At 41.3% G+C, this 12236-nt stretch overlaps 2 protein-coding genes across 5 annotated transcripts in view; one reads left to right on the top strand and one right to left on the bottom strand.

Moving 5' to 3' along the window:
* ccdc57 (coiled-coil domain containing 57) overlaps positions 1–2534 on the bottom strand; it is a 41419-nt gene extending 38885 nt beyond the window's left edge. For 2 of the 4 annotated variants that reach the window (XR_007937882.1, XM_051939168.1), the window contains exon 1: positions 2419–2534. The gene's annotated coding sequence lies outside the window, so the exon portion shown is untranslated. Of the gene's footprint in view, positions 1–1889; positions 2144–2418 lie in introns of those variants that run through there. The other 2 variants (XM_051939171.1, XM_051939170.1) reach the window with 2 other exon arrangements.
* On the top strand, positions 2484–12148 carry slc16a3b (solute carrier family 16 member 3b). Its single transcript, XM_022190832.2, has 6 exons — positions 2484–2595; positions 5610–5865; positions 5981–6124; positions 7788–8389; positions 9437–9617; positions 10603–12148. Exons 2-6 carry the CDS (start codon positions 5643–5645, stop codon positions 10914–10916), a joined length of 1464 nt encoding a protein of 487 aa, XP_022046524.1. The 5' UTR covers positions 2484–2595; positions 5610–5642; the 3' UTR covers positions 10917–12148.
* The last annotated feature ends 88 nt before the right edge of the window (positions 12149–12236 follow it).

Here is a 12236-nt window from a genome sequence, read left to right as displayed (position 1 = left end):
ACTCTACAACCAGCACTGCTGCCAGGAACACATAGAAAACCTGACGTACTTCATTTTAGTACAGGATTGTCTCATTCAAACCTGTGCATCATCAGTATTGGTTAGAGTATTTTCTACATTTGGAGGACTCTGTGCAATATCAGTATTTCGACATGTACAAGAATCTTGCACAATGTTAATACTTCCCTGTGCAACATCAATATTTCCCTATGTCATATCACTATTTCCTGTGTGCAATATATGCAACCACTCCCTGTTCAATTTAGTGTTGCTATGTTGTGCATTTCTATATTGTCTAACTATCTATATTTCTTGTTTATTTGTATTTGTTACTGATGTCACTACATTTTTACACTATCCTCTTTGCTGCTGTAATACTTTCAATTTCCCCGCAGTGGGATTATTAGAGGATTATTTTATTTTATATCCAAATATACAACACACTACCACATTAATGTAATGTTTACCACATTAATAATGTCTAGACTGGATTTCTGATTCATTTAATGCTGTCTTCATTAACGAAAAATGCTTTTCTTTCAAAAATAAGGGTATTTCTAAGTGACCCCAGACTTTTGAACGGTAGTGATTATGTATGGGAACATTCTGTAAAGCAAAATAAGCCTCAGGCTATGTTAAATTTCAACATAAAGACAACATATAATGACATTATATTGACCCCTACTCACACCAGTTTTTGTGGTCCTATGCATAAGTCACCATCATTCACCATTTTGTCAAAATATCTGGAACCTTGGAGCCTGATGAGGAAAATAGCACACCTTTTGCTAGAGGTACCTTCTAGTGACACGTCACTAATTCATTGCATTGAGCACTGTTATTTATTTGCTACTGTCATCTTACCTTCTGTTGTCACACCTTTGCTATTTGCAACTGTTTGCCATCTGTTACCTTTTCCTGCCTAACCAGACTACTTGATTCAATTACCTTCTGTTCTTTCTTTACTTGTCTTCCCCTCTGTCACTGTGTAGTATCTGATCTGAGACCGTGTGGCCCTTTGGGATGCAGAGCCAAGGAGCTCATCCAGGATGGGGGTCTTTGAGACCCACAGAGTCCATTGGCTGATCAAAGAGGGGTATACTGTTTATACTGTTTTTGACCAAAGTCTAACAGGAACCAGATGTAGAGACATCAATCAGTGTATAAATATGACCTCATTTCTTTGTTCTGGGCAAGATTGGTATTGGCTTTTGAATCCTCCATCAGGCAGACCATGTGGCCTGATTCGATGCTGTCTTTTGATATAATAAAATATCATAAAAAGCAATGGTGTCACTGGATGTTTTATTCAATGTCTATACATCCTTGATGTATAAGAGAAACCTGAAAAAACTGATTAGCAACTATACGCAAATTTACCCCTATTCACCCTTGTATTTACATACAGCCCCCTCCCTACCCTCTGACCACCCCTATGAATGGTGTGCTCTGTAAATGTTTTGGGTCGGCTCACCAGAGTACCAATATAAACACCCCACTGCAGCAAACTTTGAAGGACTAAGAGTAAAATTTCTTCAACAACCCCCATGCTTTCCATTGTCAAGAGCCAGTAATTAAAAACTGGGCCTCTATTGGGACCATTCAGTCATTTGGGTAACATTTTATCTGTATCCTCACTAATGCCTGTGGGAGTTACATTTCAGGAGAAATTGTTTACTTGAAATGACAACTAAGACCATAAAAATATCCAAAGTTTCAATTCAGTTTTGGGTTCAAAATGACAAATATGCAAACACTGAACTAAGTAAAATGCTTTGGTTTCTAATATGGTGGTTTCTTGTTGTTCTCACTGTTTGTTCACAATGTAAGTGCGTTAATACATGCGCTGTACAGACACATTAGCATCGAGCTAGCTTGACTTAGCTTACCACAGAACAGCGCTGCCCTCACATATGCTAGCTTAGCACGGTTTGGGCTCACCGGTCTCTCATACCGAACAGTCAACAGAACAGTTAGCGATTTACTCCATTATTCCACTTCATACTAACTTTGCTGTTTGTTCCTCTGCAGTGTAAATAGTTTCCACGGAAACCGTACGTCTGTCAATTTGTCCCCCGCCACGGTGACACAGAATGGTTCCAAGTCCTGCCACACTAAAGTGAAAATCTCTAAATAGTTGAACTGTTGTATTTTTTTTTATGTACAATCAATGTTAAAAGCCCCCAGTGGTAGTGTGAGGTGTAGGCTCGACAGTCGGTGAATGGGAGACAACAAAATGTCAATTATCGACGAAGAGAGTGATGTTCTATCCAAATGTCGGGGTTACATACGCGTAAACCTCAAACACAGACTGGCAGACAGTAGGTCAACGCCACCTTCACGAACAATTTAATTTGAGTCCTTCTTTGAATAACCTCGCCACATCCCGGTTTTTGTAGTTTCGCGGATCAAACTTACGTGTTTAAGCGAAGATGGTTGGACCAGTGGCAGGAGGGTGTTCATTTATTTATGGGAGTGGGAGGCGGAGTTTGGGAGAAGAACAGCGAGAGTTTCCTGTGAGCGCGCCATCGTTTATTAAAGACAGCGACGGCAACGCGCACAAGGAGCGCTTGTGGAACGGCAGCATCCCGGCAGGTACCGTGCTACTCTATTTTTCATTAATTCTCACCCAGTGTTTCTGTTTGTGCCGTATTACTGCCTTTTTAAAATGTCTGCGATAGACTAGACACTCACATTTAAGTAACAGGTTGGCATTTTGACGGCCAGCAGCGAAGAGCTCAGCAGATGGAGATGTGATGTATGAAGTGAGGGTGATAAGTGTGTCTTGATGCTGAGGATGTGGGGTCTGTAAACTGTCAGAACATGTGCTAAAATAGGCTCCACTGTCTGGATGTTCAGTCCAGTTTTTTCACATGAGACACGAGGTCTGCGGGATGTACCTGCCTGCGCGCCGCTCCTCACGTACTCCACTCCGCCGTACAACGCCTGGAGCGCTTTTAATATCTAAAGAGGATATATAAAAGAGAGATCTGATCACAGTGATGCTCTGTACTCAGCTGGAGTTTGTTAGTGCCAAACCTAATACAGTTTCTCCTTAAAGACTACACATAAGAATAAATAACATCTGAGGCAGAAAACTGGTGGTCCATCTTTACTAACAAGATGTTAAATTGAGTTACATCAATGGGACGGTTGTTTTTGAACACAGAGAACATTTAACACTGGCTTGTCTCCCGATCCTGAAGTGAGTGATGCAAAGTTTGGACTACGTGACGCAGAGGCAGTCAGGCTGCCTACGTGCTATCAGCAGCATAAAATGATGTCATGATGTCATCCGCTTCAGATATAGCTTGAGTTTGCTCATCAGTTAAAACGACACGTGCTGAGACTTTAGAATACCTTCTAATTAATGATTTTTATAATCAGAGGCAGGGCTATAATATGTCTCTAGGCTGAGACCATCGCTCAAACAATGTTCCAGTAATATTCTTGTTTTCTGGCTGACAAATTGATGTCATCCAAACAATACACTCCATTATCATTTGCATATGCAGATAATAATGCCATGTAGAAGGAGCAGAAAACTCAAATACACAGAAAATGTATGGCTTTGTTTCATTTAACCCACAACTGATCAAAAATGTGGAGTGACTGCAAATTTTAGGCTTTCTTAATCTTTGATAAAACACATGATAAAATTTCCATTTAAATTGCACAAGACAAGTACATATAATACTCTTACATCAGAAGAGTCCTTGTTGTGCTCAGGACACCCATCCAGCCTTTAATTTCTTTCTTTTGGCTGCAGGCTCTGGGTCAGTCTTTCATTGTTCAGGAGTTTGTACCGTTTGTTTCTAGTGTGTATCTAAGTAGGTTTCATCAGTGCAAGCCTGACTCACAGGATGTAGATTGCAGCTATAAACCGGTCATCAGCATTTCTCCTCCCCTTCTGCTATCTGTAGCTGTTTTTAGAAATCCTCTTCACTACAGGAAATGACAACAACCTGTGGGCAGCACTTCATGCTGATATTCAGAGAACTGAGGTAGCGATCATACGGAACTGTGTCCTCATGTGACTGTCCAAAATGGCATATATCTTGTTTATTATACTCTGGTGGCATCTTGAAAAGCATTTCTGCTGTATTTTTGGATCTCGGTTGTAACTACGCTCACCAGGGGCAGTACGGTTTCTAACTTTGTCATGTTTTCCAGTAAAAACAACCTCCTACGTTGTCAAGGAAGTTGTCAAGGACTCTCATCTGTTTTTTTCTCTTTTGCTGGATTGGTGACATCTACTGGTTGGTCTGAGAACTTGCACTGTAATAGATGGAGAGCTCTGCTAGCTTCAGGTGTCAACAGCTTACTAAACCAAATTACTACAACACATGTAGAGCACGAGATATTTGTATAGTTTATTTGAATTGCAGGAGCAATTATAAAAATAAGTTAAAAAAAAAAAAGAAAAAAGAAAATCCAAATTAAAAATCATGGTACCGTCAGACAGGGAAAAATAGTTTCTACATTCTGTCTGTAGCTCTCACACAATGCAGGAAAACATCCAAGTAACCTTTCATCTGTGAGGCTGGGATGAAACATGATCCCTGTGTGAATGCAGTGTGTACACATGTGGAATGTAAGGGTCTTATTTTAGTCTCGTGGTGATGCCTGACAGAATGCTGCATAGGTCACACTGAGTTAGGGAGATAGTGTGGATGATAAGGGTGGTGCCGCGGCTTCTGTGTCTGTACATGTGCACTAATGTATGTTTGGAGACACAGCTTTGACACTGCAAACATGCTGGATCTAGGTTCACTTAAAGATGATTTGTCAGAAGCAGTATTTATTAGATAAGGGTTTGGCTGGAAACTTAAGTCCTAAAAGACAAATTCGTCCAGAAGCTGGGTAGAGACAGGTCACGAACCTGTAGGGTACAGGAATATACAGGAAACACAAACAGACACAAATGACTGGAACACAATGATAACAAGAAAAGTACTCAGAGAGCGCAATACTCCGCCAAATCTGCTCAGTTGTGCCATTTCCGATGGACAAGTCCCGATAAGCCCACAGTGGTAGATTTGTAGTAGGATCGCAATCATGTGATCGTCAGCAGGCAGCTGATGTAGTGTTCACTTGTTGTCATAGTTACAGTGATGCCGTGCCTCTATCTCGCAATGATGCAGAAATCTTTAAGAATCCATAGCACCACACTATAAAGCCACATCATTGCCAAAATTGAATCATTTGGTCCTTGTGTCATATCTGACTTTCCCAGAAAATTTCATCCAAATCCATTATTCCGTTTTTGAGTAATATTGCACACAGACTAACAGACACACATAACTCCGCCGCGTTCCTTGGTAGAGTAACAAAGCAATGCTGGAGGGAAAAATGCCAGAACAGATTAGTGTGGTCAGTCATCTGTCACATGGAATTGTGATGCACTCTGATGTCCATATTTTGAGAAAATAAGGAGGAAGTAACTTCTCAGACATACTGATTGTTTACACTGTCGTTTCAAAAATTGCACAGATGAGGAATGAGGAAACTTTGGCCTCATTGAATGTAAGGATAGCAACAATGGAATGTTCAGGGAATGTTTCATGAATGTATGACTTGTGTTTCTGTGTGCACTTCTGTGTTTACAGTCACTTACTTCAGCACAGCACTCAGACAGAGCAATGGGAGGTGCGGTGGTGGACGACGGGCCTCCAGGGGTGAAGGCACCGGACGGCGGCTGGGGTTGGGCGGTGTTGGTTGGGTGCTTTGTCATCACTGGGTTCTCCTACGCCTTTCCCAAAGCTGTCAGCGTCTTCTTCAAGGAGCTGATCCGAGAGTTTGACGTTGGCTACAGCGACACCGCCTGGATTTCATCGATACTTCTCGCCATGCTGTACGGCACAGGTACCCAAAGACAACACTCATGATGTGTGATACTAATTCACTGTTAGCATCAAACTGCCTAACGGTGGGCTGTACATGTGTGTACTGTACTTACTGATGGATTGTGTTTTCTCAGGCCCTCTTTGCAGCGTGCTGGTGAACAGATTTGGCTGTCGACCAGTGATGATGGTTGGAGGGATCTTCGCTTCACTGGGAATGATTCTGGCTTCATTTGCTAAGAGCATCATTCACATATACCTCTGCACTGGAGTTATTACAGGTAGAGTCACAACATACATCCTAGATTATTGTAAAGGGAAGGAAAGTGTAGTGAGAGAGAATCAGTTAAGCTAGAGGTGCTCCAATTCCATCAGTGCATCCGTCACCGCACAGTTCATGCTTCATGCTGTTGTTGTGTTGCAAAAGATAAAGTGGCAGTCATGGTGGCAAAGCTAGGTTTCTTTGAAAATAAAAGCTAAACAATTGATTGCTTTCAGAAGGATTTTTTTTGTCTTTTAGTGAGCTGTTTTTGAAGGGTAACCCGGGTTTTACATCTTGTGGTGACTCTACTTAGGTTCTGGTCATGAAGTGTAGCCCACCCAGGAAAGATGAGATACATTATGTGTCCAGTACCAAAAAACACACTCTTCTGGACGCACATAATCATTTTAGGGTTTTTCTTTTTACTGTGTCCCACAAAACAGAACAATACTGCACAGAACAATGCCATGAGAAAAAAGTATAAAGAAACAGAAGTTACTGCTGCTTGCCTTAATGACAGTTTGACACACCACTGACGATGTCTTAACCACCTTTAAGAGGTTTATAGTGGGTTAGAAACACTTCATGTGTTGTGCAATGTAGTGTTGGTTTATTCTTTATTTTACCAGGTAAGATCAGTTGAGAACAATTTGTCATTTACAATGATGACCTGGCAAGAGGCCCCAGCAGGAAGAAAGATAACAAAGAAACAATACATATACAAAAAAATGACACACAAGGGTTTAAAAAGAGATTAAAAACACCCTAAATTAATGCTGGCAATTCAATGAAAAGATTCAGCATGTGCAGTGGTCAGGTTAGAGAGTGTTATGAAATCACTGGAGCTCAGGTGGTAGTTGTTATGGGAGGGGTGTAGGAGGTTGGAGAGGTATTGAGGTGAACACCCTGATAGGGTCTTGTAGAAGAGTAAAAGCCAGTGCTGGAGTCGCCTGGTGTAAAGGGAGGGCCAACCCACCAGTTTGTAAAGGTCACAATTATGGGTGGAGAAAGGTGCCTCAGTAGCAAGCAAAGGTGGTATACAGCAAAGCCCTGTTTACCCCATTTAGTGCCTTGTAGCCCCATGGAATGTAGCCATCCATACTATGGCAAGATCTGCTCTCCAAATTGAAGAGTAATGGTAGTCCATCATTACATCAAGCCATGAAGATCAATCAGTCTAGAAAATTTCAAGAATTGAGAAAATGCCCTTTATTGCAGTTTCAAAAAAGATTCATGTCACAAACTGAACACACTGATTATCATCCATCCTTCCATCCATCCATCATCTATACACCGCTTAATCCTCATTCGGGTCGTGGGGAGCTGGAGTCTATCCCAGCTGACTTAGGGTGAAGACAGGAGACATCTGGACAGGCCACCAGTCTGTCACAGAGCTACATATAGAGACAAACAATCACCCTCACATTCACACCTACAGACAACTTAGAGTTATCAGTTAACCTCAGCATGTTTTTGGAATGTGGGATGAAGCCTGAGAACCCAGAGAAACACTGATTACAAGAAGTGAAAGTACCACAGAATATGACTCGCTGTTCTCACAAAATAATCACCATTGTTTGCTTCCTTTGTGAGGCTTCATAACCGATACATGCCAGCGTGTGTTTGTTACACAGTGTTTTGACATTTAATTTTTTATGACAGTTCCTCTCTGTCTCCTACAGGTCTGGGTCTGGCATTGAACTTCCAGCCCTCTCTGATTATGCTGAATCGCTACTTCAGTGAGAAACGTCCTCTAGCCAACGGCCTGGCAGCAGCCGGCAGCCCTGTCGCACTGTGCTGCCTCTCCCCGCTGGGACAGGTTCTCCAGTACCAGTATGGCTGGAGGGGGGGCTTCCTCATACTGGGAGGGATGCTGCTCAACTGCTGTGCCTGTGGTGCCCTCATGAGGCCCCTGTTGCCCCCTAAGAAGCCTCTCGAGCTGGAAGAGAACGCTCCCAAAGCTGAGGACAAGCCCCAGGCAAAGAAGAAACTGCTTGACTTCAGTGTGTTCAGGGACAGAGGTTTCGTAATCTACACCACAGCAGCATCTATCATGGTGCTGGGCTTGTTTGTCCCACCTGTGTTTGTCGTCAACTACGCTAAAGGCCTCGGCTATGAGGACACCAAGTCGGCACTGCTGCTCACCATCTTGGGATTTGTTGATATGTTTGCCCGGCCTGCAGCAGGACTCATAGCAGGCATGAAGTGGGTGCGGCCCAGATGTGTCTACCTGTTCGCCTTCTCTATGCTCTTCAATGGAGTCACGGATCTTGTAGGATCACAGGTAACAAAGCCATACTGGGGTTTTTACTACAAGGAGAATAGAGAACATGCCTGCTCACCACAAAGACCAGCACATACACTGAGGACTTGTAGGTGCTTCACACATTTAGTAGAAATGATTTGTGTTGCTGTCATCAAATCCAAGATTTTTGCAAGTGTGGTAAAAACAGAAAAAAAGACCATTTCATATGAACATATTGTGAAATGTAATGTGTATGATGGTGCCACTAAAACATGAGTGATGCTAACAGTATGCAGAAAAGAGTACACCACTGTGCAATATCACTTCAAAATTGTGTCGCTTCCTAACATCTGCATTGCACACAAGTTAACAAATAGACTATTTCCTATTACGAACAAAAAATAAATACTTCAGAAGACTGTATTAAAAGTACAGCCTCTAAAGTAGAAACTTGATCTGACAAAAGTGAATGCACCTGTGATCACTGACACACAAGTTAGAAAACCTGAAACTAAATGACTAAGCTGTGATTTCCTGGCAGTCTATTAGAAAATAATTGTTTTGCAATGAATATAGCTTTAAATGAATGATAAATCCAGTCTAGATGTTAATGTGGTAAATCACTTTGCTAGCTGGAAACGGCAGATTTTTAATGGAATATCTCCATAGGGGTACAGAAGAACATTTCCAGCACCCATCACTCCTGTGTTCTAATGCTACATTGTAGTAGTTAATGGTGTTGAAAGGCTCATTGATGACTAGAAAACCGTTGTGCAGTTATGTTAGCACATTGAAAAGATTAAATTGCCCGAGTGACCCCACTACATGGTAATGTAATAAATCTAAAGTGTTGCATTTTAAATTTTACAGTAGAGCAAATAATCCACTCTTCAAATTAGAAATGGGGATGTACTCACTTCTATTGTATACCACTTCATTAGCATTAAAAATGAATGCCATAGACTCAGCTGAATGTGTAGTTAGGATATGTTAGTGTGTATCCAACTCAACGGCCTGTTCAGTCACCTGTATGTACTTTAGAAACCTGCTGTCATGTTCACAAATCTCTTATCGGTCTCTTTCCAGGCAGATAACTATACAGGTCTGGTGGTCTTCTGTATCTTCTTTGGCATTTCATATGGCATGGTGGGAGCACTCCAGTTTGAGGTCCTCATGGCTATTGTAGGGACAGAGAAGTTTTCCAGTGCCATCGGCCTGGTGCTGCTGATGGAGGCTATCGCTGTACTGGTGGGACCTCCTGGTGCAGGTACGAGCACAGATCACATAAATGTGACTTTTTCTCTCCTCTCATCCATGCATTTCTGTGTGGACACATTTCTCACACCATGCAATATTTTCTTTCTTTCCTCATTTTAAAAACATTCTTTTTAAGGGATCTTTTTTAAAAGGGAACGCCATCTCACTAGGACTTGGTTGTCCATGTGCATCCAAAGCTTCATTTTGATTTTCAGTTCATTTATTTGAAAAGAGACAATGTAAACATATCAACATCCAAATAAATGTAAATGTAGCTGAGTTAGCTAAAAGGCTAATTTACATGGCAGTCCTTTTGCCTGATGTTGTCAATAACGATAATACAGACACAAAACATTCACAGTTTAAACAAGAAAAGCAGTCAGAGAGCTCAGTACTCCACCATGTCTGCTTATTCCCACATATGCTATTGTCAGAAATGCAGCATTTTTTTATTTTTTTTTAGAAATGCAGCATTTGTTTTTTTAGTTACTGATGATCAGAAATCATGGCAGCATAAAATGTGGACATTTAATACAGGGACAAGAGAAAACTGGCATTTTAGGGAGAAACTCCAGACTTATTTGTTTTGTTTATTAGATTTGGTCTTTGGACATGTACAACAACTGCATGTTTTAGTATTCTGTACAGGGATTAGTTGAAATTTGATGGGTCAGAAGTAAAATGTCCTCCAGTTCTGGAAGGACCCCTACATCAATAATTAGCTTCCTAAAAAAAGCAATTTTTTTGTATCTAGCCTCTGTAGCCACACTTCAGCCCACGACAAAGACAAAGATTCAAAAGAGCCATGTACTTCTGTTAACAGTAGCTTTCTAGCTGTAAATATGGACACCATTATTTACTGTAATTTTGCAGCCAGTTACAGTGGTACTTGTCAGTTTTTTCACTATCCTTCCTGCCATATCTGGTGAAGTGAATGCTTTTTACTTCATGAGTAAAGCTACTAATCATACTGACATTCCTGTGCTCTCCACCAGGTCGCCTCTTGGATGCTACACACAAGTACATGTACGTCTTCCTGTTGGCAGGCTGCGAGGTCGCGCTGTCGGCCATCGTCATGGCCTTGGGTAATTTCTTCTGCATTAAAAAGAAACAGGAAGATGTAGGTTCGAAGATGGAGATGGCTGTGACTCCCGCAGAGAAGGTGGGGCTCAACGGCGGGGTGGAAGGCGAGGGAGATGACGAAGGCGAAGAAGAGTCGAAAGGAAAAGAGAACGGACACCCCACGGCTTTAAAAGGGGGAGAAGATGTGGTGATGGTGGAGGAGGTCGGGGAGAATTCTCAACTATGAAGAACAAGACGGTTGATGAGAAGAGATAAACTGTGCACCTAGAGGATACACAAAATGACTGATGATGACCTGTGGCAAGGAAATGGAGTAAGGGGCCACAGAAATGTATTGAGTCCAGCAAAATAGAGAACAGAAGCATAAGGATTAAAATAATATATACACTAAAAATCAAAAGTTGGACACACCTTCTCAGTCAGTGGTTTTTATTTCATTATTTTATACACTGTAGATTCATACTGAAGCCATCAAACTGTAAAAGAATACATGTGGAATTATGTTGTAAGCAAAAAATGTGCTAATCTTCAGTATTAACCTTCAATGTAGGAAATAATACAAATAAATGAAAAGCATTGAATGAGAAGGTGTGTCCAAACTTTTGCCTGGTAGTGTAGATACTGTAGATCATTTATGATAGATATATATTTTTTTTTTTTCTGGTCAATTCTTTGCAGTTGTATTGTAACTATTTATGTAGCCGTTATTTTATTGGGAGAGGGGGTTTAGATTGAGACATGTAGCATAAACTTGAACTTTCTTCATGGAGCAGATCACGTGAAGATCCACCACAATGTTAGTCAGGTGGTACAGCGTTATGGTCTCAAGTTCACGCTGAAATTTCAAATGTTTGTTTCACTCTTTTGCCTTATTTATTGGATTTTTTATTGGCAGGTTATGCAACTATAGGACAAACCACTTTCAAAAGGAGGTTGTAGGAACTATTTTAGCATCCAGAGTGCTCAAGATGCAATAAATGGGAGCTACGCATCCATTGCTGCAATTTAAAGTTACTCTTTGATGTGTGTTTTGTGATTGCTGTGACACTGAAATGTATCCAGTTGCTGCCTGTTGCATATCTGTAGAATACTTGAACAAACTAGAATTTTAAGTGTCAGTTGAAGAGAGTATTACCTAAAGCTGTCTTTAGTGCACTGCTTGATGTGGCAACGCTGCTGTAACGTGTGCTGTACGACGTGTGCGTCACAGACCACCAGCGGACAGCAGCATCGTCTGCTTGGGTGAAGATGTGCTGCATTTCCACTGCCTTTGTTGTGCATGATGTCTCTTTTCCCTGAATAAATACATGCTCCGAGTCTGAGGTGAAACGGACACCTTGTTCTACCAGCATGAACTGTGGCAGCTTGAAGCCTTTCAGATGGACTCCAGTAACTGAGCTGTTTCAGTTTGCTTCATTCCATTTGACTCTGTAGTGCTGATTAAATACTTCAGATGAATTCTATGAAAAATGAAGGTGTTCTTTTTGCTCTCCAAAATCTCTCCAACGACCCCCCAGAATCTTTCATTTACAAGTACGATAAAATC

The sequence above is a fragment of the Acanthochromis polyacanthus genome, chromosome 19 (genome assembly GCF_021347895.1).
Source record: "Acanthochromis polyacanthus isolate Apoly-LR-REF ecotype Palm Island chromosome 19, KAUST_Apoly_ChrSc, whole genome shotgun sequence".
Lineage (NCBI taxonomy): Eukaryota > Metazoa > Chordata > Actinopteri > Pomacentridae > Acanthochromis > Acanthochromis polyacanthus.
The sequence above is the reverse complement of the archived record's forward strand: the minus strand, read 5'-3'. Positions and strand labels throughout refer to the sequence as shown.